This window comes from Meleagris gallopavo, chromosome 1, assembly GCF_000146605.3.
Source record: "Meleagris gallopavo isolate NT-WF06-2002-E0010 breed Aviagen turkey brand Nicholas breeding stock chromosome 1, Turkey_5.1, whole genome shotgun sequence".
Classification (NCBI taxonomy): domain Eukaryota; kingdom Metazoa; phylum Chordata; class Aves; order Galliformes; family Phasianidae; genus Meleagris; species Meleagris gallopavo.
The window spans coordinates 10,826,585-10,854,269 of NC_015011.2; the positions used below are offsets into that span (position 1 = coordinate 10,826,585).

General features: G+C 46.6%; 1 protein-coding gene across 1 annotated transcript in view; it reads right to left on the bottom strand.

Annotated features, from left to right (window-relative positions):
• Positions 1-1,065: 1,065 nt before the first annotated feature.
• Positions 1,066-27,685, bottom strand: part of LAMB1 (laminin subunit beta 1) — a 39,959-nt gene continuing 13,339 nt past the window's right edge. Inside the window, exons 12-31 of the mRNA XM_010722160.3 lie at positions 27,419-27,577; positions 26,513-26,640; positions 25,877-26,000; positions 25,200-25,404; positions 24,919-25,062; positions 24,600-24,831; positions 23,440-23,603; positions 23,087-23,311; positions 22,170-22,387; positions 21,367-21,463; positions 12,248-12,617; positions 10,479-10,663; positions 9,022-9,263; positions 6,929-7,132; positions 6,395-6,539; positions 5,421-5,628; positions 5,079-5,220; positions 4,088-4,264; positions 2,778-2,937; positions 1,066-1,916 (exon numbers count right to left, since the gene is read on the bottom strand). Of these exons, the coding sequence (XP_010720462.1) occupies positions 1,780-1,916; positions 2,778-2,937; positions 4,088-4,264; positions 5,079-5,220; positions 5,421-5,628; positions 6,395-6,539; positions 6,929-7,132; positions 9,022-9,263; positions 10,479-10,663; positions 12,248-12,617; positions 21,367-21,463; positions 22,170-22,387; positions 23,087-23,311; positions 23,440-23,603; positions 24,600-24,831; positions 24,919-25,062; positions 25,200-25,404; positions 25,877-26,000; positions 26,513-26,640; positions 27,419-27,577 (3,666 nt within the window). The 3' untranslated portion in view covers positions 1,066-1,779. The remainder of the gene's footprint in view (positions 1,917-2,777; positions 2,938-4,087; positions 4,265-5,078; positions 5,221-5,420; positions 5,629-6,394; positions 6,540-6,928; positions 7,133-9,021; positions 9,264-10,478; positions 10,664-12,247; positions 12,618-21,366; positions 21,464-22,169; positions 22,388-23,086; positions 23,312-23,439; positions 23,604-24,599; positions 24,832-24,918; positions 25,063-25,199; positions 25,405-25,876; positions 26,001-26,512; positions 26,641-27,418; positions 27,578-27,685) is intronic.

The window sequence follows — 27,685 nt, forward strand, 5'->3', positions numbered from 1 at the left end:
TGTGTCTCTTCTGTTTCGAGAGAGCTTAATAAATATTTAATGTTGCTGGAGGATCGTCTTGGGTTTTGTTTGCTGACTTGTTAGTGTCCAACAGTTAGTGTAGGTTGATAAAAGACTAGCAAACAAATACCAGGTAAAGGGAACATGCCCAATGCCAGTAGCTCTCTTGTTTTGCAGGATGCCACTCCATTTTATTAGAATCTCTGCCTTGAAGAGAATCTTAGTGTGTGCTAGTATTGTCCTTTTTCATCATGCCAGTGGTGTGACGGGTGGAAGGAGAATTGTTTTAAACCAGAAGAGGGAAGATATAGATTGGATATTATGAGGAAATTCTTCACTTTCAGAGTGAGGCCCTGGCACAGCTGCCCATAGAGCTGTGGGTGCCCCATCCCTGGAGGTGCTCTGGAGGTTGGATGGGGCCCTGGGCAGCCTGAGCTGGGGGGGGCAGCCAGCCCACAGCAGGGGTTGGGGCTGGGTGGGCTTTGAAGTCACTTCCAATCCAAATCACTCTATGATTTGGCAGTTTCTGTTCTAGTTGAGAGCTTGTAAAGATAGAAATGTCACTAAGCTCCCTGTAAATGAGCTGATGGCAATTGTTTGAGTGTTTCAAAGTTTGCAGGTGTAAAAAGCTGTTGAGCAAACTGGCAGTGAAATAGTGTATGATGCTGCTGTGGTAATCAATGTCTGTGCTGGATTTTTTGCTCTAGCATTTGTAACCTAGAGGAAAATTACTTAAACATGTTGCTCTTCAATTTGCACTGGTGGTGCTACATTGTGCTGTAGTTGCCCAGACCAACTTCTGCTGTCCTTGGTCAAGGTGAGGTTAATTACTGATCAAAAAGTATTTACCCAAACATATTTCTCACGTCAGTAAGCAGTCAGTGTGTGTAAATGCACGCTGCCATTGGGAATGCTGACTTATGCATACATCACTGTGAATACTGCAGAACAATTTCTGCAGGACTGAGCAGTTAGCTGAAGGTGCACTGTTCTACAGAAACATGGAACTTAAAATTAATGCAATTTATGGTGAACTGGATATCACTCTAGCTTTTTTTTTTAAGTTCCTATATGTGTTTTGTTCAGTACAAGCTGTTGATAGGGAGCCTCAGTGTGCTGCTTCAATAACGTGTGTGTGTGTGTACAGCTCCCTAACTGATTCATGTTATGTGCTCTGTCAACTTCACAGGTGGTTTTTTCCATTCAACCATGGCTTACTATGTAAATTTGGTTCTTAAAATGTACACCACACTTATGTCCCCAGTGCTGACCTCTATTCCTACCTCATAAATCAGAAGTGTTTCAGTGAAATGAAACTTGCTTAAACCACTATCATGCAGAGAGTAAACATCCCTTGTAGAGTACTATGGTGTAAGTGCCAGCTAACCATGAGAGGGGAGGTATTTCTTCTTTTACTGCTTTGTTCTCAGTTACCATCCTATACTTCACAGTAATCAGAGCTCTTCTTTAGAATGTTGTACTTGGAGCCAGTATTTTATTAGGAGATCTCTAGCTAGTTTAAAAACGAGACTTGCAGAAACTCAAGGTTTAGTTTCACCTACTGAAAATAACATGGAACTTAATGAGTCATACTAAGTACATACAGTGATACAAAAGTATTGTTTATTTTCAGTGTCAGAAAGTTACTTCTCTTTGGTTCTGTGACTTAGAAGTCAATATCAAACCTGTTCACTTTATCAGGTCTTAATGTACTGTCAAAAACAACTAGTATAATACTTGTTAAAACCCATCCTGAACACGAGTGTTTCCTGCTCCCATTTATAAGCAGGTGCTGTACACAGCAACTTTCTGGCTGATTGTCTGTAAGAGGGAGCGAACTGTCTCTTCCAGCTCCACCAGCTGCTTGGCTTTATCTTCCAGAACTTTTTGATTGTTTTCATATGTATTTTCCAATTCTGTCAGCAAAGGAAGAGGAAAAACAGCTTAATTAGGTATGTTTTAATGTGATAAAATATCAAATGTAACTTATGGAAAAGCTACCTTTTATTATTATCTTGTGGAAGAAAAACTCCAGCAAAGGCTGGAATGGCAGCTCTTGTTCCTCTAGTATTGGGACATAAAGCAACAGAAGTAATTTTCTGTAAGTGCAAAAGGTGTGCTTTGATTCATGTTGACAATAACTGCTGTTCCCTACTGTTAGGAGGCTCTTCTGTTGATGTGAAAAGTTTTGGCTTGTTACAGTCAAAATATTCAGTGAATCATTGTAGCTGTGCAGGAACAAGTGAGGGGAAGCATGGGTTCCCAGCCTGGCAAAAACAAGGAAAACCTTGCTTCCTCTCTGGTGGTGATGGGCTGACTGCCCCCTCCTGTTTCAGTCAGCTTTAACTGGCCACCGTGTTAGATTCATCTGTAAGCTGGAACTCCTGTGTCCTCATTACCCTTTGATTTAATTGCATTCCAGGGTGTGTGAGGGGAAACACTGTTTGCAGATGGCATTCTGGGTTGTCTGTCAGGAGTCTGACTGCTTTTGGTGTTGCTGACCAATCGTGGTTACTTGTGTTCTAATTCTTCTGTGCAGTGATGCTCTGAGCAGTGGTAGGTGCCATACCAGAAGTTTGTCTCTCTCAAGTTTTTGCTCTCTTTAATACAATGATTCATGATTATGTTGTGTCCATAATAAGAAAAGCTGTTCAAATTTCAGCACCAAAGAATTAACTTTTTTTTTTCTTTTCCTGCTGCTGACGAACACTTGGTTTAATAGCACGATAGTGCTTTGTATTGTACAGCAGTACCTTACCTCCTCAGAACAGCCTTACCTTTGAGCAGCTGCAGCTTGCTGTTGGCTTGAGCCAGCAATGCCTTCGCTTCCTCTTGCAACATGCCGGCTTTCCTCCTCGCGTCAGCCGACTCCTCTGTCTTTTTGGTGATGAGATCCTCCACGGTTTTGTACTTGCTGGTCAGCTCGGTGTCGAGGACCTGTTGTTCCAGATACAAACACAAGATGGAGTCATTCAAAAGACAATGCAGAAGGAGTTGCCCAATATCCGGGCTAAGGAGAGCAGTGTCAGCTCAGGTAACAAAAGCAGCAACAGGGTCGAGGGATTTCCTGTTAATATTCAAGATTTGAAGAGTCGGTGTGAATCCTCATCAATGCCTCTTGCACATCTGTGGCTGTTCTACAGCTCTAACAGTAACACAACATGGATTGCAGTTACACAATTCTGGAGCTCGGGGAAGTCACAGCCCCTGACACAATGGGACAGTGGGGGAGGAACACCACTGCTGCCTTTTCAAGTAAGAACAGCTGCCTGGCTCTCGAAGGTCAGGGTACTGGAGATGACATCAGGTTCACTTCTCAGCTGTGGTTTTTCTCTGTGAGGTTAAGGAGTACTACACCACAAATGAATTCAACTAGTAAGCATGCCTGCAGCAGTACTAGAACCCTCTGGGGTCTGATGACCACCTGAAATACTACTTAGTGTTTGGAAATAATTGTTTGATGGATAATACACTCCTCTTAGCAGAAAATGTCTCTCGAGACTGATGGGCTAATTCCAGCCAAAAGACTGGAGCAATGAAAACTTCCTTTGGCAGATTTGTCAAGTGTTTTGTTAATGAACATTCTTTCGGTATTACGAAGGTGTATAGCAGACACTGGGAATTATGCCATGTGGTCAGAGTGAATTCTGCATCTCTGATATTTAGAAATGAGACTAGTTTTATAGTGAGCTAAGGATTTATTCTTGCCACTTGATTCCGTATATGCCCAACTAGGGTTCGTTTGGCCTGAACATCATTGTATAAATTTTATTTTCCATCTCTATTTGCCAGTTGACCTGTGACAGACAGTGAAGCTGAGGGACAGAAAGAGATCTATGAAAGGCTGACAAGTGGTAGTGAGGCGTATTTTCTGCAACTATTTTTGAACCTGACAACTTCCTAATGCTTCTCTCTTTACATTTAGTAACAGATTGAGTAAAAAACACTGCAGTAAGTGCATTAAGCACTTTTTTTTTATCAGCAGCACTCGGCCAATGAATGAAGTGGATCAAGTGAATTCAGCACCTACCCAATCCCAGGGTGGGTTTTGTTGGCTCTCCTTTACTATCTTTCCCAAACTTCTCACCTGTTTAACTTCTTCAGCGTTCTGTTTTGCAGAAGCAATTTTTTCTTCTATGTTGCCCACATTTTCTGAATTTGTATCAGCCTTTTGCTTAAGGTCTTCAACGCTCCTCTCAAGTGCAAGCAGACGTGAAGTGGCATTGTTCAGTGTTTCTTCAGATGCTGCATTTTCAGATTGAATCTAACAGAAAGAGGGACAAAGATACATCTTCAAAAGACTCTGAATATCATACAAGATTTCTTGTAAATTCTGATCCACTCAATAGGCCACAACAATAGATCTAATATTTAGGAAGCGTTTTTTTTGTTAAAAATGGACAATTGCAATTGGGGTGAAAGAGCCCACTGCTTTAAGATGAAGTACATCGAGATCTCCAGAAGTGTTAGGGAGTTTCATTAAGAATGATGTGATTGCATTACACGTGCTTAAGAGTTGCTTAATCTGCAAACAGAAGTTCACAAGTTCATTATCAAATGATAATGCTAACTGTCTGAAGTTGTCCATCTCTGAAGCTGGCCCAAACTGAATGGGTAGAATTAGCACTATAGTCTCATGAGAGCTATGAGTTAAAGCCTGAAAATACATTATCTGACAGAATTACAGCAATTACTACTTCAATCTAGCATTAGTTTTCTCCTGTTGCAGTGAATGGCACTTTTAGATAGCGTGGTTATGCCAATGCACTGCTGCCAAAGGACTGATATGTATGACTTCATAGGGATCTTGGCACACCTGCTACGATCCTACTTGTGTGACTTTAGTGGTGCATGATATGGGGTGAGAAAAGCCTTTTTTCTTTAAGAGTGTGTAGGCCTCCAGTTATGTCATATTCTGACTCAGATGTTTATATAATAAAGGCCAGAATGGTTTAGACTCATTCTAAGTGCAGTCTTTGATTTGCCTTCCTTAGACATCAAGACATCCTTACACTGGTTTCTGAATATCAGACATGTTCCTGTTAATGCATCTTAAAGCGTACTTGGAAATAACTTACTGAGGTCAACAGGTCTTGAGTTCCTTTAATATCTTCATCAGCTTGTTTTATGGCTTTTTCAGCTGCATTTTGAGCCTTTTCAGCTTCTTCTAGTGCTGCTTTCACCATGTCTGCAGTGACTTTAACATCTGTTGCACCTTTGCTGTGGAGCAAAACTAGGTTAGCATAAAAACTGCTTTTACTTTGCAGTGTCATTGCAAAGGGCCATTTTTGCCCCACAGTCAATGAATGGCAAATCTGCTTTGTGGTAAAGTAAACTCTGCGTTTCCTGGTAGAGTGAAATGAAGTCTTATTCCAGTTGTCTGTGACAGTAAATACCTCATGCAAAATGGGGTTGCATACCTTGCTTTCTTAGCTTCCTCCAGTAGCATTTCTGCTCTTGCAATGTCTCCAGCACTCTGCTGCAGAATGACCTCGACATCAGAAAGGCTTTCCACACGTTCACGGATGTCTTCTGTCAGGGACTGCAGCTGCTGGGGGGTGCTGGGCATCTCCATGTTCAGCACTTCATTAGCCACTGCCTCGATGCTGTCCAGGTCAGCACTGTCTTCTACAGATAGGCAGAAATGTCATAGGTGTAAGTCAAAGCTTCCTGCTGTCAGGTCTCAGTACTCAACATTTCTGTCCACCTGCTCCCTCAAGAAGCAAAATCATGGAAAAAGCTTTCTCCTCCACACTGCAGTACATCAGGCTATTAAAAAGGCTTCTGTAGGTGACACCTCTCTCTAAGGAGAGGCCCAGCAGGCACAAAGGCCCTCCTCCTAGCATCATTCTCTTGGAAGCCTTTTGCTGATCTCAGTGATCAGCTACCCCATGCCAGGGCTGGGGTGGGCTGCAAACCCAGAGGAAGAGAAGCCAACAGCTGCACATAAATGTATTTGTGCTAACAGTCTACTCAGCCTTGTGCAAACAGGAGGAATGGGTTTGCCATGCTGCCACTCAACAATGAAAAGGGGCCCTCATTTAACCTTTACCCGTTATCTCACGTGGAGAAAACATCACAGTTTCTAACCGTGACTGTCCTCCCCTTTAGTAGCACTGTGCAGTTCTGGCCAGAACTTAGGAACGCACTTGGCAAGTTAGAGAAGAACAATGGTCTCAGCTGAAAGGAATGAAACAACGGGCTACAGATCGGTCTTTCTTTCCTATTGTCTTGATTTTCTCATTCCCAGATTTCATCATACTCACTAAATCTGGCTGAAAAGAGCCAGAGGAGGATGATGACTATTGTGTTACCCCTTGGAGAATGGTGCCAAAGAAAGAAAAAGAGTTTTTGCAGATGCAGAAATAAGGTAATGTGAGTTTAAGGTTTTTACGCATGAGGAAGTCTCTGATCTGCTTAATCAGATTTCTCAGATCTTCATTGCTTCTGTCCACTTGTTCCTTTGTAGCATTGGTTTTGAGCAGAACTTCTTGTGCATTCTGTTTGGCTTCATCAGCTCTCTGCTTTGCTTCAGAAACCTGAAGAGAAGAAAGTAGAGGGCCTGACTGCATATTTGCGTATGCTTTCAGGCCTGATTTACAACAAAAATTCAGTTGGAGGCAGAGGTAACAGTAATGAGAAATGCTTCTTCTCATAAAACTCACAGAACGCTTTTAAGAGATGGCTGTGATCCACACCACCAGTGTTAGTTTAAACAATTCATGGTAATGTTTGAAGTAACGCATGAAACTTTACTTCAGCAAGCTGAAGTCTGAGTATTTTTACAAGTTTGATGATGTTACGCAACTACAAAGAAAGACTGTGAAGTAAACCAGGCACATACTTTGTCAATTAGGGTCTAAACTTGGGTTACCACTGTAAGATTTCTGTTTTCTTTTTTTACTGCAACAATTGATTTATGTATTACCATTCTGGAGAGTTGCTCAACTTCTGCCAACGCACTGAGGATGTCTCTGTCAAAGTCCATGGCCTTCTGCCACGCGTTGTGAGCGACAGTGACCAGCCCATCACAGCCAGGTCCTCCACACTTCCTCTGCCCTGCAGCAGTCCGGCAGTGCAGCCCCCCACACTCTGACTCGGCACAAGAGGCTCCCACTGGAGTGCCACACATCTGTGAATGAGACAAGGGCAGCGGTCACAGCCTTGCTTTTATTGCTGAGGCGTGAGGGGTTGCCATCCTAAATACCACAGCACAACTAAATACATTTGACCATCTTTATGGGTTCCTTCCACCTTGGAATATTCTATGATAGCAAACGATACTGACGTAGAGCAGACGCTTCCTGCATCAGGTCCGTATCAGCATGATGTCAGTCCTCCTACATCCTTTCCACAACTCTCTGCCTTTAACTTGATTTCAACTAGCCAGCTCCCAGCTGCTGGAGTAGCTTGAGGGCAGCTGTGCCTTCATTGTCTGCTGTCAGCTTCACCAGAAAGCTGCCTTCAGGCTCTGGTTTACGAGCTGGAAGCTACTACTGCCTGTATTCCTTCTGTTTGAAGCCAGTCTTACTACTGTTGGAGGAAACACTGGCTAGCCCAAGCAGCTTTTTTGAAAAAGAAGAACGTGTTCTGTACAGGATAAGCTCTTTTCCTTTGCTACCTAGGGGAGAGCAAAGGAAAATAAATAAAATACCAAACAGGAAACTTCTTCATCTCTCTTGAAAAGCTGTCCCGTTCCTTTCCGTCAAATGTTTGTTCTGTCACAGCACTTTCCAATTTGTGATAATGAAATCAGAAGAGACCAACTTTGTTGTTGTTTTTTAAAGTAAAAGTACTCTAATTGGCAATTTTTACTGAGCTTATCCACTATTGTGGCCAACTGGATAATGAAATCATCAGAAGTTGTTTTAGCCAGATGGAAAATCCTTTACTCCTATGAGGCTCTTTTCCCTTTCCACCCCACTCCTTATGCCAAAGGATAGTCACTAACTGATGCACTTTCAGCCAAGAATCTCTCTGAGAACACCGAGGGACTGTGCCAAGTTAGCTGCAGCTGGCTCCTGTGAACTGTAATGGATTCCCTCTTACCTGTTTGGCAGGCAACCCAACAGTAGCTAGAAAGCAAAAAGATTTTGTTTCTGCATCCCATGATTACACCTCCAAGCAACTAACTCAATGTTTACTGCTTTGATAACATCTAACCAGGATTTTTGGTCAAGAACACATTAGGCAGGAATGTAGGGGCAGGGAAACTAAACAAAAAGATTCCTCTTTCTTCTCTCCCCAAGGAAAAGGAGACAGGACTGGGGTGGGTGGTTGTCATTGTAAAGGACCAGGACAATTCACTGTGTGAAGACTTCATCCTCTAACACAGGCCCAGCCTTGTCCAGAGGAGTTAATGAGCTCTCCCTTCTGTGGGACTTCAAGTGGGATTGTTCTCTGAATGCAGTCGGCTGCCTTCAAAGGGAAGCTGAAGGAACACCCTGCCTCACCCCAGAGAAAACCACCCTTGATCGTATTTACAGATGAGCAGGCAGCTTCAACAGGGACTGTGCCCTTTTGACTCCAGCTCCCCGTAAATTCTGCTTTGTTTCAAGCAGAATGGTGGGAGTGTGGCAATACCAAGGAGGGCAGCGTGAGCATGAGCACTGCACAGGCATGGCGTGTACTCTGAAATGCTGCAAAAACAAAGCAGCCCAGGAGAAGCAAGCATGTTAACTGAAATTTAAGAGGTTGGCTCTTGGTCCAATGGACTCACTAAACTTTGCTGCACATGAGAGCTCTGCCCACAGCAAAGGGATTTGGCTTAGGATGTGTTGAAAAGGTGCTCTGTCAGGGCTGAGCTTCTAGAAGCAAGAGGGAGAACAACATAAAGGACTGATGCCTGAAAACCTATAGCTATCTTAGAGCCCACAAATACCCCATCAACAATGAAATATGTTTTTTTAAGGAACAAACTGTACTGCTCACTGCCAACAGGCAATTTCTTCCTGCCTGTTGCTTCTTCACAAGTCCAACTTTTTGCTGTAGGTTTTATCCCAGCAGTTCTCAGCCAAATACCTTTGCTGATGCTTCGGCAAGATCCAGGCTTTGCAGCTTGCCGGCAAGTTCATCCAGGAGGCGCGACTGCTCCTCTTGCTTAGCCTTGAACTGGGCCTCCTTCTCATTGATTAAGTCTTCCACTTCCTGCCGTGTCTGCGCTGACAGCTCCACAGCGCTGTCAGGGTGGACAGTGGAAGCATTGACCCTTTCCTCTGCCTCCAGGGACATCTGGAAATACTTGGTGATGCTGTCCAGGGCTCCTGCAGAAATCAGACAGAGCCGCTCAGAAATCGGTTAAGTAACATGGAGTAATTTAAATCGTGGAGGCTAGCGGATGGCATATCTGGGTTAGCATCAAGTCAAAGCAAACAACAGCCTCTTTAGCTGCACTCTGTGCTACTGTAAGGATGACAAAATTTGTCCTGTTGTTTGAACACTCAAATTTTTTTTTGGTTGAAAGTGTGTCAGGTTTGTTGGTTTTAAAGTTAAGCCGTTCTCTGACACAAGAACTGACTTAGGCCCTGAGGGTGAATGGAGACCCAACCTTTTAGGTTCACAGGGCAACCTTCTATTTTCTAAGGATTTGCATGTGCCATTACTTCTTGTTGCTGCATAGATGTCTGGTGTAGTAGCAGTGGAGTCACTGCTTGGAAACTGGTCAGAGCTCTCCCAGGAAACAACTTTCTGATGAAAGACTCTGATTTATGGAAGCATCCATTTTGGATAACTGCTGGAGAGGTCCCGGGAGGGTTGAGGGACCCCGCAGGAGCAGCCACACTCTGCACCTCCGAGCAGCTCTCCTCCACACAGTGCCACAAGCCAGGGACTCCCCAGTTCCTACAACCTTTTTGCCTCATTCTGTGAAACCCTACATTCATTGGAAACGACCTCGGACTTCCTGCAAAGCAGGAAATTAAAAAATAAATACTTTAAGTTGGAATTAGGTCAGCTTTCAAAACTTCCCCAGAATTCAGCGGCCTGCCTCTCTCAGCAAACTCTGACCGTGACAGAAGCCTGGCATGGTGCCATCCCAGTGGGCACGAAGGTTTGCTCTCCTGGGAAGAACTGGGCTCTTGTGGAGTGCTCCTGTCACAAAGGGACAGGGAGTTTTTCAAACAGAATTTAACAGCCTGGGAAGAGCAACCAAAAGATGCAGATGTATCCTGGAATCTGCTTCGCTTCCAACTATTGTGCCCCCATCTAAAATGTATTTAATTGAAGTCTTGAAGTCTCTGAAGTTCTCGTGCCCCAGGAACTCGAGCCGGCATTGCGATGCACAGAGGGAGAGAGGGAAGGGGTGAGGGGGCAAAACAGAACCTCTGCTGCATCAGCAACTCCACTAATGCAGAGTGAGAAGCTGCCCTCTAAGAACTGAGTTTCATTACATGTTAGAAGATTAACCTGGGATTTTAAACCATGCACTAATTAGATCTTCAGCCACCCCACTGCTTTCTCCCCCTCTGTGTGACACTCACCCCGAACATCAGAGATCTTGATGAACTCTAGCTGTTCTGCCAGCTCCTTCACGACACGATCCAGGCTTTTGGCATCTGTCTCCAGCGCGCTCAGGTCAGCATCGGTGCTATTGCTCTTCTCTGCTAAGGTTGAGAGGCTTGCATCTATGTCCGCTATCTTAACGGTAACGTCAGCTGTCAGCTTGCTGTGGAACAGAGGAGTAGCACTTAGTGGGGGCAGAAGAAGAGCTGTAAGGCTCAGTTCAGCTCAGCAATGGTTAGAGCTGTGCCATGCTGCTCCCACGGCAGGGCTCAGCCTCCCTCGGCAGAGCTGTGATTTGTAACAACATGCCTACCTAGAATGCTGCTTTGTTTCCCTTATCACACAAAACTACTTTTTAATCTGCAGCACGTTTATAAACTCAAAGCACCAAATTGCTCAGAAAACAGCTGCTTTGTGTAAGATTAACTGGAGGCAGATTCCAGAGGACTGGTGTAATATGCTCTTGTACCATGGCAACTGCATAGGTCAGAGTTGACTACTATGATCCATACATAATTTGCTCCCCCTACCTCCCCCCAGCTAAAATGCAGTTTTGATTACTATGAACTCATGGGACAGATCTGAACTTCAGGAAGAAGGGGGGGGGGAAATAATTAGATGATTTGGTTTTAATACAATGGATTCTTTTAGCTCCTCTGTAAAGATCTCTTCCCATTATCCATTCTCTGGGGCTAAGGAGAACCTCCTCCGTGGCCTTAGTGCACTCAGGAGCAGGCTTCAGCTGCTGGGATAACCCTAAAAGGAAAGACAACTGCACAATACAAGATAGAGCTGCTGCAGAACAGAGCTGGGCACAGGAAACTTCCCATCCATGGTGATCCCACCACACCCAGCAACTCCTCATGCTGAGCAAACTGGGCAGTATTTAATCTCTGTGATCAGTTTCCGTCTCCCCCAACAGCTCAGCAGGCTGCTGTTTGCCAGCAGCCCTTCAAAATCCAATACTTCCTTCTCTGTACAGCCAGAGACGAGCTTTAACACACCAGTTAGAGAAAATCAGCTCCACAGGTGCTCCCTCAGTACACAGAGCCCAAACACAGCAACAGCAGCAGCCCTGTGGGGCTCTCCAGCTGAAGAGGGGGTTGCAGGGCACAAGCCCATCCTTAATTGAGATATTTGTGCTTTGATCCTCTCCCGCTTGCTTTGTGCAGTCCCCTGACAATGCACAAACAAAGCTCTAGCAGTTGCACAACTGCCCCATCTGTGAAAGCACAAACACCCTTTTTCAGTATGCTCAGCTCTAAAACAAAATACAGGCTCTGACCCCATGCGAACAGCATGGAAACAAGTGCTGTGACCGAGCAGCTGCTCCCCCCACCCCAAGCTCAGAGTGCAGAAAGAAGCCCGAGGAAGTTTCCAACCCATCAGCTACAGGCGGAAATCCAGGAATTTAATCTCTCCCCTCTTCATTCTCTCACACAATAGCAGTGGTTGTCCTTTGCCCCGGGGAGAGCGCAAAGCAAGCGTGAGCAGCTGAGTGCTAATTAGCAGCCGGTAATTAGCTGCCCCGTGCAGTCTGTGCTGCTCCCGCCTTCCTGGCCAGGTTTCTACTCATGGGATGGGGGCTTGGTACCACACTGAGATGCTCCAACAGGGCCATGCCGTGCACTGCCAGGGTGCCCTCTAACCCAGTGTGCAGCCTACACCTGCTCCCTCAGCCCCAGCCCGGCAGCATTCCCACTCCTCCCCAGGCTAGAGTTATCCACCTAACTGCAACCGTACTCACTCTGCTTCCTCAAAGAGATTCCCAATGTTTTTCAGTGGCTCAGCGGCTGGGTTTTGAGCAATGATGGCTTTGATTTCACCCAGCTTCTCCTCCAGGGTGCTGAGCGTCTGCTGGTAGGGGCCGATGACCCCCGTGATTTTCAGGGCGTTTGCCCTATCCAGGAACTGCTGGGTGCGGTTGGTCAGCTCACCGACAATGACGTCCCAGATGGCGAAGCACTGGTGGCAGGGCACACAGTCAGGGAAGAAGCCCGAGTAGCCCCTTGAGCACTTGTCGCAGCGCGGCCCTTCCACCCCCTCGTTGCAGATGCACTGCCCTGTGGCACGGTTGCACTGCGGGGTCTGGATGCCGCGGGGGTTGCAGTCGCAAGCTGGAAGGAGAAAAGGGCACTGTGAGAGCTGAGGAACATAAAAGCAGATGGAATGGAATGGTGAAATGAGGACAGAGGTGGTCTGTGGGTTATTATCAGCTGACTGTGGCTGTGTCTGCTTGGGTGTGGGGAACCGGGGCTGAGCTGAAGGCAGTGACGGGAGGGCAGAAGCCCCAGGACAGGATGGGAGCACCCCATCTGCACATATCAGAAACGGCCCAACAACAGGGTGAGGGTGGGCACATCCTGCAGTGCTGGGGTCCGTCTGACAGCCACCAAAAGATCCCGTTTCACTCCTATCAGGGTAAGCGGAGCAAGGCTGCCCAGATGGGAAAAGAAATGCCAGGCAGGCACCCAGCAGAAGGTTTAAGAGAAAGACATGACCGAAATGGAAAAGGTGAACAAGGAACAACCGGTCACTGTCTCTCCCAGCACAGCCGCAGGGAGTAACTGAGGAATGCAACACACATTGAGAAACAAACACCCTCCCCTGCACCTCCCACAGAAAACACCAGCAGATAGCTGGTTACAGTGGTGAACTGTGAGTGGAGTGCAGAGCTCCCTTCCACAAGACACTGTGGGTCCTAAAAGCTGAAGTGACTTCAGAGAAGACCAAGACCAATCCATGGGCTGACAGCATAGAACACAAAGGCCGGGACCTGGCTTCGGGTGCACTCCGAGATACTTAGAAATATTTGGGGGGTGGGATGTGTAGGGATTGAGATGCAGCATTGAGGGCCTTGTATAGCACTGATGTTCTGCCCACACAAAAGATGGGTAAAAAACAGACAGTGAGAAACAGAGCAGGGAGATGCAAAATGATGTATGTTGTTGTGGGCAGCCCTGCCCAAGGGGAGGACAGGAGCCTGCTCCAGCATGGGTGCTGCCAGCCTCCTGCACACTGCTCGTCACCCTCCAGGTAGAATCAGGCCCATTAACAGATTTTTTGTAAATTAATTCACACGATGAGTGATAAGTTCAAGTGATGAGATTTGGGTAACACGCTTTCTAACAAGCTTTTAGAAGAATAAATGCACTTCTTCAGCACTAACCTGTGCCAAGAGGTGTTAATCTGCTCACTTTCTGATGCATGGTTATTTCTGAAAGCACGCTCTGCACGCAGAGCAGAGGCAGTTTCCATGCAGCAGAGCTGCTGCTTTCCCTCTCCTCCTTAATTGCAGAGGAAACTACCAGCCTGCAAAGCTCTCAGCAAAGGGCTGCCACAAAGAATAAAAAGAGGCTCTGAAAATATGCAGGTCATCTACCTGCCATCATGACACTTGTAAAGCTGAAGCAGGTCAAGCACATGTTCCAGGACTGCAATACCTGATAAAAGCCTTCACTTAAACATCCATTTACCAGGCATCCTTGAAGGAGGTTCCTGGCTCAAAATGGTCCATAAATAAATTCACACACCCCAAGCACGCACTTGGGGTAAGTGCGTGCCCCAAGGGCAAAACAAAGCCGTTTTCAAGATTGGGCATTGTTTGCTCCAACTCAAAACACAGTGGTGGTCTTCAGTTCAAGAACTGCACAAAGAGCCTCAGCCAAACAAATCAGTCCTCAGCAAAATGACTTTCTTGTACAATGTGAATATGATAGGCAAGAGACAAAAATAACTTCTGCTGCCTGCACAATTGAGCAAAAATGGTCCTTTGTTCTTTGAATTATACCCCGACACAAGAGATTGTTTTTACTTTACATCGAAAGTGCTTAAGCAGTCAGCCTGCCATGGGATATGTTCCCTGCAGGCAAACTGGCGAGTTCCTGTTTGCAGGAGGTCACTTAACCCTTCTGACAGCTAATAAGGCTCTGGCTAGAATGATGAATTGTCCACATTCCACTGCACAGAAAGAGGCGAAATGGCATGTGGCTTTTCTCAGGGATCTGATCAAGTTACCCAAATACGTGCTGCTGGAAAATCAGATACTGTATTTACATCTGGATTTAAAAAGCTTAAAGTGGAATTAATTAATTAATTAATTAACGTTGGTAATTCTACTTCTGAATACCTGCATGTTCAGGGAAGGTGGTTGATACAGCTTTAGTAACGTTTACATGGCAATGTGGATTACAAAATCTCTGGAGCCAGAATATGCTGAGAGTGAGGAGGGAGATACTAAGCACTAACACATTCACAAAGCTACAGCTCAAACTCTACAACTGCCTGTGGGGAGAGGAGACGATAAATAGCAAAGAGTCGTTTGTTCTAAATACAGCACAGCACTTGGAAGATCATCACATTTCCTGAATTCTATGAAATGTCCAAACTGAGCTTTGTGGGACTCAAAGAAAACCGTACAAGGTGAACAGAAAGACGACTATGGGTTACTTCTCCATTTAGGATTCCGCACCAAGGTTAGAAGTGGGCACTGCTGGCTTTGTCTGAGTTCAGCTGTATGACTGTGACATGTACTAAATAGCTTTCAAAAGTGTTGGACTTCCCCTTCTTTACGATCTACCCAGTGCAATATCCATGCACAGGATCACACCAGCTTTGAAAATAAAACTGTCAGGTAAAGGGAAACAAGAAAAGGTCTCCCTCACCACTGGAATAGGGAGATTCTGGTACATTATTTTCTTGACACTTTGTGCATTTTGGATGTGTTTCTACATTTGTGGTATGGTCTACACCTACAGCCTATGGACAGCTCAATACTGTGGCACTCGACTGCAACATTTCTGAGATTCTCACACGAGTAACTCTTTCAGAGTCTGGATGGCCTTAGTGAAGTGTCCAGTCACTGCTGGAACCAGCTCTGTTCCTCATCAGCCAGACTCTGGGCACCTCTACAGATATCAGAGCCCTATTTCTAGACACTGCATTACTAACGATATTTAGCCAGTCAGAAATCCATGAGAGCTGTTCTGCTCTCCAAGGCCCCATGGAACAGTACCTCTACCATCTCCAACTCCACTTGCATAGAAACACAGAACGGCCTGGATTGAAAAGGACCACAATGATCATCGAGTTTCAATCCCCCTGCTATGTGCAGGGTTGCCAACCACCAGACCAGGCTGCCCAGAGCCACATCCAGCCTGGCCTTGAATGCTTCCAGGGATGGGGCATCCACAACCTCCTTGGGCAACATGTTCCAGTGTGTCACCATCATCTGAGTGAAAAACTTCCTCCTAATATCTAACACCTAAACCTCCCCTGTCTCAGTTTAAAACCATTCCCCCTTGTCCTATCACTATCCACCCATGTAAACAGCCATTCCCCCTCCTGTTTATACACCTGTTTATACTGGAAGGCCACAATGAGGCCTCCCCGGAGCCTTCTCCTCTCCAAGCTAAACAAGCCTGTCTCCTGGGCCCTGGCTATTCCACATGCTGATCCACCAAAAGGATTCGTGTGACATCTGATCACCATCACCACTGGTGAAATCAAAACAAAACAGGAAACCCCTCAAGTCCTAGATATGAAGTGAATGCCATGCCAGAATGATCCAGCACGCCATGTCCAGCCTATGTTTTGGTGAAAATACCCTACCATCACCTGTAGCCACAGCAGTTCTTGCTTCTCTATCGCCTTGTTCATTAATGTCCAGATATGGCCATCGTGTTGCCTGTCTCCTACATGGCTCCCTGAGAAGGATTCTCTCTGCTACAGAAGTTTTGCTTCTGACGTACTCCAACAGGTTAAGCCAAACCCTTCAGAGTACAGCTGGGCTCTGGAGAGTTTGACTTAACTAGCACTCTCATTACTCTGACATAGCACTTGAGTAGCTTTACCACAGCTAATTTTAGCACATGCTTGGTTATCTTGTTTTTCCCTAGAAAAATGAGGAACACACAGGTAGGGATGCATGTGTCTTTTAGGTATTATTCAGCTGCGAGTGATGGATGGCTTTACATGGCTTTACTTAATGTTATTCATTTGGAATAGGGAAAAGCAAACTAAGTCCTGTAAGCTCCTTTTAAATCCTGTACCTACTAGACTAGAGTACTTCAGCAACTAGAAACTGGAAAAACTAATTCATTTTGTACTATAAAACCACACAGATGCAGAGTTTACTACAAGAGATTAAGATGCCCTAACCCATTTGGGTTGGAAACGGCCTCCAAGACAAACAGCTGACTATTCTCCTTTTGCTGACAGGGGTGGAAGAGGGTCGAGGTGAAGGTCTGCAAGTTAATGCAGACTGGCTGCTTGCTTTGAAGATCAGTGTTGGGCACGGATCAAATCTGTCCCCGGGTAAGCAGAGCAGGAAACTTAAGTACCTCCCATGGAAAATAGAGAGGAGTAAAAGAAGCTTTTGAAATCACTAGCCAAGGATTTGAGGGTTTTCAAAGAAGCATTTTCTAAATCAAACAATAGCTTTCTGTTCTGAAATGTCATTTTGGAACTGGATGTATTGTTTTCTTTAATTGAGTGTTTAACTCAGTCATACATTCTGCTGTGGCATTCTCCAATTTAAACAAAGGCAATTTTTAGCAGGAAAATTTTCTAGCCAAATTCTTCACTCAGATTTGCTGATAAGCAATTTCTGACTACAAAACACTGTATGGCATCTACTCACAAATGTGTGTGCGCACATGAACACACAGGCACACACAGAGGATCCGTAATTTTCATAGTATCTTCATGGACGCATTTCAAGTAATTTTTTTCCTGATCTCCAGGACAAAACTAGCACTCACACGTTCCACCGTGGCCTTGTAGAAACATAGGGAAGAAATCCCAAAAAAGCAAATAACAGCTCTGCTACCTGTCCCGCTGATTTAAGTATTTGCAATTCACTTTCATTTCAACTGCAGTGAATCAGTATATTGCTGCTAGAGCCAGGATGATCTAACAGATTATGAAAGGGTTGGACAAAGGGAATTCAAGGCGTTTAATGTCTTAGTACAGGATGACAGGAACAAGCAAACGTCATAAGTGATCCTACACAAAACTGATGAGGAATCATTTTTGCAGACATATTTTCTTTACTGCTTGAGGTGAGGGATGGAGAGCATGAAATGGCAATTCCTCCATGGCAAAAAAACAATGGGCTTGTTCAAATGTGATTTCCTGGCATCATTTCCTGGTGGTACTGAAGCATTATGATAAAAACCATTCAGCGATTTGTAAAGTTGAAAGTTTTGCAGAGCTAGCAAATTTCTTGTGAATCATTGCCTATTGACTCTAGTTACGCTGCAAGCGTATTGTCAACTCCTCAGCATTATGATTCTCAGTATGAGTGTTAAGATCCCAGCTTAGAATTAACAGACTTGTGCTGCATTTTAGCACACTAGCAGACTGGGCCAAAATGGCAATTTGCTGCAAACGACCAACATAAATTACAGTATTTGACCACAGGTCAATTTAAATTGAAAAAACGCAAAGTCATATTTCCTTTAGCGTTCTCTGACTTCCTTTAGAGAAAAGGAGATAAAACACCTGCTCATCTCCCTGTCAAAAAAGACCTGAAGGTACTGGTGGATGGCAGCTGGATTGAACCAGCAGTGTGCCCTCACAGCCCAGAAAGCCAACTGTAACCTGGGCTGCATCAAAAGTAGAATGGCCAGCAGGGTGAGGGAGGTGATCCTGCCCCTCAGTACAGGAGAGACATGGACCTGCTGGAGCACATCCAGAGAAGGGCCACAGACATGATCCAAGGGATGGAACACCTCCCCTCCAGGAACAGGCTGAGAGAGCTGGGGCTGTTAAGCTTGGAGAAGAGAAGGCTGTGGGGAGACCCGACAGCAGCCCTTCAGTATCTAAAGGGGAACTACAGGAAAGAAGGGGACAGACTCTTTAGCAGGGTCTGAGTTGATAGAAGAAGTGGCTTCAAGCTTAAAGAGAGTTCATTTAGATAATTTAGATTGGATATAAGGAAAAAGTCTTTTGCAGCGAGGGTAGTGAGGCACTGGAACAGGTTCCCAGTTTAAGACTCAGATGTTAAATTAAGCCTGTGGAGCCTAATCCTAAATCACGATGTGATAACTTTCCATGAACAGGTAATTCAGCACCAGGTATTTAACAAAAACTTAAAACTGAGAAAAACAACTTTCTGCCCAAGTGTGCAATGAGTACCAATAAAAACAGCACGCTTTTTCATCTTAGCTCAAGTAGATTCTATTTTTTTTTTGCAGTAAAGCTTGATACTCAAATCCAACACAGAAGAATACCAATACATCTATACTTCATGTTAATGGGACAGAACAGCATAACTTAATTCTGAATCCCATACACTGCCCTTTCCTAACTGTGGTCTGTTTGTTCAATTTATTAAAACACTAATGATACTACAATTGTCATTTCTTTGTATTATATGAAGCACACAAACTTCACATATATACTCTGCAAGTGCCGTCCTCAAGCTGCATCGGCAGCCATAGCATATCTCAGAGGCTTCTCATGAACCTGGAGCCTCTACCAGTGAGCACAACTCCGCATGCTCAGTCCTGAAGTCTGCTTGCCTGGCTTTGGAAAAATTCCAGCAGAATTCTCCGGAGACTTGAGTTTCATTTGTAATCTTTGTAATCCTACTATTTACTACCTTAGCAAGAATTATATGCACACACACACTCACATGCACACTTGCACAGCTCCACACAGCCCACTGCTGAAGCAACGGCCAGAGCAAATGGGCTGGCTCCAACCCTCAGCCCAGCTCCTGCTCACTGCAGTCCTCACAGGGACCTGCACAAGGCTGGGAGACCTACTGGCATTTTCCTCATCTTCTGCGCCTCTCTTAAGCCATTTTCAGGCGTTATGTTAAATTAAATGAAAAATCATTGTGCTTTTTATTGAAGTATGGAGTAAGGAGTTTGCAGAGAAGCAGTCCTACAGACTCCAGGGTGCTCTCTGCAGTGTGTGTTCCCTGTGGGTGGTGGCACCAAACCTAATAAAGGGGGGTTGCAGTGCTGCCCAAATGGAGGCATGCACCCAGTGGTCTGGCCCTACTGCCATCAGTGGCAAGACAGAGGGGAGACATCAGGAGATGCTTTCCCTCCACTGCAGGGAGCAGAGGCTGCAAATTCAAGTACCCAGACCAAAAGCAAAAACGTCTTGCCTGACTGCAGCAGCATGTTACCTCCAGCCTCTCCCATCTCCCCTTTCACCATCACCTGCTTTACAAAGGAGGGTGTCACAGGGCAGAACAGCCTTGATTTCTCAGCAGGATCTGCTATCTACTGGCGCCAGCTTGTGAAGAGGTCATACATTACCACCTCTCGAGCAACATACCTTGAGATTTCCATCCTTGGGCAGAGGCTACTTGCCCAAGCCAGTGGAGATGATGCTCACACTCCACATCAGCTTGGTGCCTGCAGTGAAGCCTGTTAGTACTCACATGGTTCAGAGCTCTGACAGCTCTCAGTCCACATTAGTGTCTTCTTCCCAAATGTTGTACAGAACAGGGCCATTCTGGCTGCCTGCACTGAGCAAGGGCTCATCTTTGTCACAAATCCCCTTCTACCTCAGTTCCATCTTCATTCTGGCTGCAGGCCTCACTGAAATTATTTTCCAAGGGCACTGCTCTGTAATTCCTTTAACAGCACAGTTGTCCAGGTCTCCTACAAACCACTTATCTCAGAAAACTGCAACCTTCCCACGCAGCAGTTGCATTTCTGCCAGCGTTCCACCAGCTGGGGCTGAACAAGGGCTAAGAAGTTATTCTGCTCACTCAGAGGCCACCACTTGGAAGCAAAAAGGGTAATGGATTTGAAGGAAAGTGTAGTGCTTTCGTGGAAGAAAATAGGTTCCAAGGAATACATCCTTTTTCTACTTCAGAAAGGTTAAAAGCAGGTTTCCACATGCTCAAAAGGCAGCAAAAACTTGATGAGAGGTCAGAAACGTTGGTACACAGCAAAATCATGCTATAAGGTATGCAGATGGACTCCATCAATAAACTCTGATGGAGACAGCTGATACCAAGAGAAACAACTACCCTGCAGCATCATGAGGCAGCCAGCACAGCCAGAACACATGCAGCCTCTGAACAGAGAAACCTAATATGCACTCAGGAACCAGGACAACTCCCCAGCTCTTTCATCTGCAGCATTAACCAGGTACCTGTGACCCTCCTATCTGCTCAGATAATGGGCGCTGAGGTGTCCCTATTGTAAAGGATTTATTAAGACCACAGCAAACACATTCTTCCCTGCAGGAAAAAATACCTTAATTAATCGCAAACCTTCCTGGCAAAGACTCCTATTTGAACAGATCAGAGATACAAGTTTGTTCTGATCTGGACAGTGTTTGAAGCTTCTTTTTCAGCTAATGAACAGACTTGTTTATAATGAAAGGACAGAGAGAATCCGGTTTTCTAAACAACTGACTTCACTGCACTCTTTTTGCATATGCAGCTACGGCTAACAAGCTATATGGTCTCCACTCTCTCTTCTGTTTTAACCTGAAATAAAAGGAAAATCTCCTAAGTCAAAAACCTTACTTTGTCAGTCAGTCTCCCTAACATGGCGCAAATAGGGACAGGAATCTTCTACTAAGTAAAATCAAAACACAAAGAAACATGTTTCCAGATCAATTCTCAAACCCAAACAAGGGTTTTCTAACCATGCTAGTCTACCTACCAGCATTGCAAAGTAAAAGTCAGAGAATAATTCCTTTCTAAACAAAGAGGTCTGTTTCTACAGAAGAGTCCAATAAGACATACAATAAGCCACATAAATACCACCCCAGGCTCCTGCCACATCTCCAGGAAGGCACATGACCCAGGAAGGCATCAAAGCATTGAGGTGGACCCCATCAAACCTCCCTCTCTCCTGAGGTGGGAAGACTGCAGGGTACTGGACTCACCTTGGCACTCCACACTTGGATCACCCCAGAAGTGCTCCTGGCACTCCCGGCAGGTCCGGCCTCCGAAGCCCGGCATGCAATGGCACTGCCCTGTGAACTGCCAGAAACAGGGATACAGCCACCTCAGCGTGGTCACCACAGCCCAAAGGTTCTTACCCTCCCCAACCCAGTACCTGTGGCAAACATGGACATCACTAGCAGAGCCAGGGAAGGGACCTTTAAGATCACGGAGTTCAGCTCACTCGCCATAGGCAGGAACACCTCCCCTAGACCAGGCTTTCCAGGGCTCCATCCCACCCAGCCTTGAACACCTTCAGGGATGGGGCACCCACAGCTTCTCTGGGCAGCTGTGCCAGGGCCTCACCACCCTCTAAGTAAAGAATTTCTTCTTTATGTCTAATCTAATTCTACATCCTTTAGCTTAAAATCTTTGCCCGCTGCCCTGGCAAAAAGATTCTCTCCATCTCCCCCACAGGTCTTCTTTAAGTATTGAAAGATCACAATAATGTCTCCCCGGAGCTTTCTTCTCTCCAGGTTGAACAACCCCAGCTCTCTCAGACACTCCTCACAGGAGAGCTGCCCCAGCCCTCTGACCAAGCTCTCGGTGGTTCTGGGCAGCAGGCTGTGGTGATGGCCAACATGGTGCAACTATCTAAGGTAACTTTATCCTCTATCTCCCTCATACCTCATCCCACAGCCCCTGGCTGCCACGAAAGCGGGGCGACCCTTGGCTCCAACACCGCATAGCCCAGGACCAGCATCTGACAAACACATCCCCTCACAGCTCCCTGCAGACTTCTCACCTCATTGCAGGCCGGCCCAAGGGAGCGGGCAGTGTCGCAGTCGCAGGGCTCGCAGCCGGTGCCGCTGGCCAGCCTCCAGGTGTGGGGTGCGCAGCGGTCACAGGTCTGCCCCACCACGCCAGGCAGGCAGTGGCACTGCCCCGTGGCCGCCTCACAGCGACAGTTCTCCGCATCTTCGCAGTCCTCTCGCACAGTGCCCAGGTAGTTGCAGACACACTCTGCAAAAAGAAGAGGTGGCAGCTTGGGTGCGTGGCATGGCAGCACGGTGTGCAGCCCTCAGTTCCCCCCTTGGGTCCCAAGATGGCCACTTCTACAGCCACTGCCCCAGTTTATGTGTTGCGGCTGGAGGCCACAGTGACCCTGTGCAGGCCTCCAGCCTTCCTACTCTTCTCGTCTCCTCCTTTACAAAGGAGGCCCAGGTCTTCCTGGCTCCTATCAGCCTGATACAAGTCAGATCCGCTCAGAGCAACCAATGACACATGCAGCAGAGCAGGACCTGTGTGCTGTGCTATATGGGGAGCAGCAGCAAATTGCCCCCACCCCACTCCTGCTATGAAGAGGAGCAGGCAGGGCTGTGCTGGGCCACCAGGGGAGCAGAAAGAGCTTCTGAGACAGGCTCCTGCTAATCAGTCACATCTGCAGAAATCTTTGTATAAACAAAAGCCAAATCTCACCCCACCAAGGATGATCTGCAGATAAGAGGAAAACAAAGAGCAGTAACAAGAGGGCAAGAAACGCTCCTCTGTCCAAAGCCCTATCCTTTCAGCACATGCAACCACTGCCCCTTCTCCCCTTTCTGAACACACAGCTGCACACAAGCCCAGCGGGAGGTAATTCCATTTCCCCCCTTCCCCCCTTAAAGGTCTCGGGTCAATTATAAAGAGCTCTGTCATTGTTTGGTACATCTCCCCACTCACTTCTGCAGTCCTGCTGCAGGGCACTCCCATAGTATCCCTGCCTACAGAGATGGCAGTTTTCACCCTCTGTGTGGTACAGGCACTTGACACACATCCCTGTCCTCTTGTCGCAGGCCTCAGGATCGGTGGTGTCAATGTTGTTGTTGCACTGGCAGGGCTGGCAGGCACCACCGACCTCGTCGGGGCTGCCAAAGAAGCCAGACGCACATTCATCACAGCGACTGCCTGTTTGAACAAGCAGCACGACATGAATTACCATCACAGCTCAAGAGTGCACAGCCCCATAAATGGCAATAAGGGCTGCTAGATGGGGAGACGCTCACTGGACTGCGCTCAAGGCACAGGCAGCCTACCTATATATCCTGTGCTACAGACACACACGACCTGCAGGGTGACTGGGTCCTGGTAACAGCCACTGGCAAACTGGCGTCCACTCTCAGGGCCGTCGGGGCAAGGACAGGGGCGGCAGTGGTCACCTGAGCCCAGGATGGGGTCTCCGTAGTAGCCAGCCTCGCACCTGCGTGATGGGGTAGACAGCATGCAGGGGACCACAGGCAGATGGATGGACAAATTAAGCTCAAATGCTGCAAGAAGGCAAAGAACCCAAGGGCAAATAGACCCTTGCAATTCTTCTGTGCCAAGCATGCCCTGAGCAGCTGTCTCATGCCAGGCTAGGAGCAGGAGACCAGTGGCAGATGCTTCCACTACAAGAAAGACATTGAGGTCCTGGAGCATGTCCAGAGAAGGGCAAAAGAATTGAAGGGTCTGGACCAGAGGTCCAATGGGGAGCGGCTGAGGGAACTGGGATGCTGCACTCAGGAGAAGAGGAGACTCAGGGGAGACCTTATTGCTCTCTACAGCTGAAAGAAGACTGGCAAGGTGGGGGGTCTCAGGTAATAGAATAGGATGAGAGGGAATGACCTCAAGTTGCACCAGGGGAATTTCAGGTTGGATATTAGGAGACACTTCTGCTCAGAAATAGTAGTGAGATATTGGAACAGGTTGCCCAGGGAGATAGTGGAGTCACCATCCCCAGAGGTTTCCAAAAAATGGGTAGATGGCTTTAAACTAAGGGGAAATGGCTTTAAATTGGAAGAGGGTAGATTTAGACAAGATATTAGGATGAAATTCTTTACTGTGAAGGTGCTGGAACAGATTGCCCATAGAAGTTACGGATGCTCCCACCCTAGAGGCATTCAAGGGTGAGCAGTCTCATCTAGAGGGAGGTATCCCTGCCTATAGCGGGGGGGGTTGGAACTAGATGATCTTAAAGGTCCCTTCCAACCCAAACCATTCTATGATTCTATAAGGCAATTAGGGACATGTTTTAGTGGGCATGGTGGTGATGGTGTGATAGTGGGACTAGATGATCTTTTAGGTCTTTTAGGAAGCTACGGGAAGTGTGGTTCCCCCCTCCATTCCTCCTCTGGCATAAGGACTCACTTCCCCCCACATATTCTGCATTTCACAGCAACAGCATTGCTGGCTGTGACTGCTGTAAGGCCACAAGTACCTCTCACAGTTGGGGCCAGCCGTATGGTCCCGGCAGTGCAGGCACTCCCCGGTGTAGGGGCTGCAGTCATCGGCATGGCCGTTGCAGTGGCAGGGCTGGCAGCTGGGGAAGCCCCAGAATCCAGGCAGGCAGCGGTCACACTGCCGTCCATACACACCGGGGAAGCAGTGGCACTGGCCCGTCTCCGCATCACAGAATGAGTTGTATGAGCCTCGTAGGTGGCACTCACAAGCTGCAAGGAGAGCAAGAAAGAGGCTGCGTTTTGGTGGCCAGTGCTCTACCATCAGCAGCCCAGCCCAGAGCACGACGTCTCACGTACGCCTGCATCCGCTCGGCCCAAATCCAAAGGTGCCAGGTGCACATCTGTTGCACTGTCTTCCAACCACATTGGGACGGCACTGGCACTGTCCTCCGTTGGGGTCACACACTGAACTCAGTGAGCCCTGGGGGTCACACTGGCAGGCTGGGCAGAAAAAAGAGAAGCACCGAGGGCAGTGAGCATCATGGCGCAGGACATGCACCCCACGCTCCCTGTGCACACCTGGAAGCAACATCAAGCTTCCAGGTGCAGTCTGCTCTATTAAGTAGGTAGTTACGTACACAAGGCGGTCTCGTGCAACAGCGCAGAAATGCTGAAGATGATGTTCTTGCAGACATCTGTCATTGGAGTTTTCACAACGCTCCTGCTGTTTTCCAGACACCGGTATCTCTGGAACGTTTCCCAAGCGCTGTTGGTGACCACATCTTCACCTGAGCCTCCCACGGTGAATATTTCCAGTGATTTGCAGTACGGCATGAGGACAAGCTATAGAAGAATTTCATAGAGGCACTGTGTTACTTTTTTACAAATAGCCTCCACCAAAACTGTGAAAATATGCTACTGTCCCACTTCCCATTATGCTTTTTAGCCCAAAGACCAAACAGGTAGACAGAAATTGGAAGAAAAGCAACAGAACAATTATAGAGAACTATTACACTGTCTTTGTGGCACAGTTTTCCTATCTACCAATTCTACCCATTCAGAAGAAAGAGTCTGATGCACTGTAAAAGTCCGGCTCTGTGGTCCAGTAAAAGACAACCAAAGCCTATGTGCACAGAAGAGCAATAAGCACGCTTTGTGCCTGAAGAAGTCTGTTTAAAATCTGGATTCAGCCTTATGAAGTTGTTACTTAAGGCAGCATTCTGAATTTACACAGTTGCACCCCAGAAAAAACGCAAACTTTCAGGATTTAAAAACACTTTTCCATCAGAGCACCCCCCAGGAAATTTCTGCTCACAGAGTCAATGAGTGTGTAGGGATTCTCCATCTCAGATTCCACCAAGGAGTACTGGGACAGCTCCAGGCGGATGGTGTAGTTCAGCCCCTTCTCAAAGCAGACTGGCCGTGGGAGAACAACATATCTGGATTGAGAACAGGAAACATTTCTCACTTGAAACAACCAGCACTGTAAGGCATTTCAGGTGGCCCCCATAAAGCAATTGAGATAATGGCGAGCAGCCAAGAATGAGCAGAACAAAAGCTACAATGTGAAGGAGCTGTTTTGGAGGCTTGTGCAAGTCAGAACCGGAAAAGCTTATCGGCAAGGTAGAGTAATAGTGATGTCCACTCGCAGGCTGTACAAACACCTTTTTTTTTTTTTCAGACAACAAGAGTAAACTTAAAAGCATTGAGACTACAGACACAGTACTAAATTCATTTTTTATAACCCACTGGAAATTAAATTTCGTTTTCATAGAGGCCAAGGCAAGCTGATAACATGACAACTTATTTCAGCTGCACTGAGACCGCTTTGACAAATTCATTCCGAACTGCAGGGGAAGGTATGAAGATACAGATGCCTCACAGCAGCCTGCTTTTGGTCAAGTTGCAACCTGGCCTTTTTTCTGGTTTTGGTCTACTCAGTTATACTAACCTGGAGCCAGGTGGCAATGAGACAACCTGATTATCATCATCAGGAACTGTGTTGCCGCACCGGCTACCTGCGGGAATCTTGCCTGGGCACGACACAGTGATCACAGCTTTTTCCCACTGATCTGGCAACTGGTGAAGTCAAAAAGAAAGGCTGATTAATGATAAGCAAAGGCTGTGAGTTCCTGGAAGCATCCAGCAGTGAGGCAAGGAACAGCTGCAGAGAGGAAGAGGCGGAAGCTCCAGCACCACTGAGGGTATCTGCTGGCAGTGGACTTGGGCTGAGATAGGGAGATGCAGGAGCTCCAGCTTCTGCCTGAGCACCAGCTCTTCTCCATCCTAAAAAAACACAACTCAAAGCATGATATCAGTGGGGAAGGGGGGTTTAGCCTCTGCTCTCCTCACATCTGCATACCAGACCTGAGCCAGCTTTTTTCCACGGTCAGCTGCTGCCAAACTTTAGGTAAGGAACATCTTTTATTGTGGGTATTTCTCTTGACCTCCCTCTGCTGTGAAACACCACAGTCAAAAATAACTATTCACAAACTCTTAGCAGCGGGTGTTCAAGATCCAAGATGGACAATTTGTCTCCTAAGGTGTGTAACAGCATTTCTACTCATTGCAAGTCTGTCTGGCTGATATCAAATTCATATTCTAATCTGTTCTGAGGGGATTTGTCACTTTTTAATTTGCTTATTAAACAGCTGTTGCAATACACAATAATGACGCTTTTTAAAATTGTGAAGTAAATAATAGCAGAGACAGTAAAAATCCTCCTGCATTGTTGTGCATCTCAAACACTTAACTGAGCTCCCATCCTTGCCTGCAGTCTTGATGCTTCCAGGAAGCCCTGGGCTCCCATTGGCCATACACTGGGATACCAAGCAGGTGCCAGAGAGCAGTGACCCACCTGGGGCTCATAGCGGATCACGATGTCGTACTCCATGGAGTAGGGGATGTTGTCGATGTAGAATTCCAGGTATGCCCCCTCAGGGACCCTCACAAATCCTATGCCTGTCCACGACGGCGTGCGGTCCTGTGTGGACTGGCGCTCAATTATGTTTACTCCCTACAGAAACAGGAAAGAGAGCTTTTAGTACCAATACACAGAATTTATGAGTACATGAAGTTCTACTGATGAATTACTCCTGGACTGCCACATCATTTGCATCCCAGA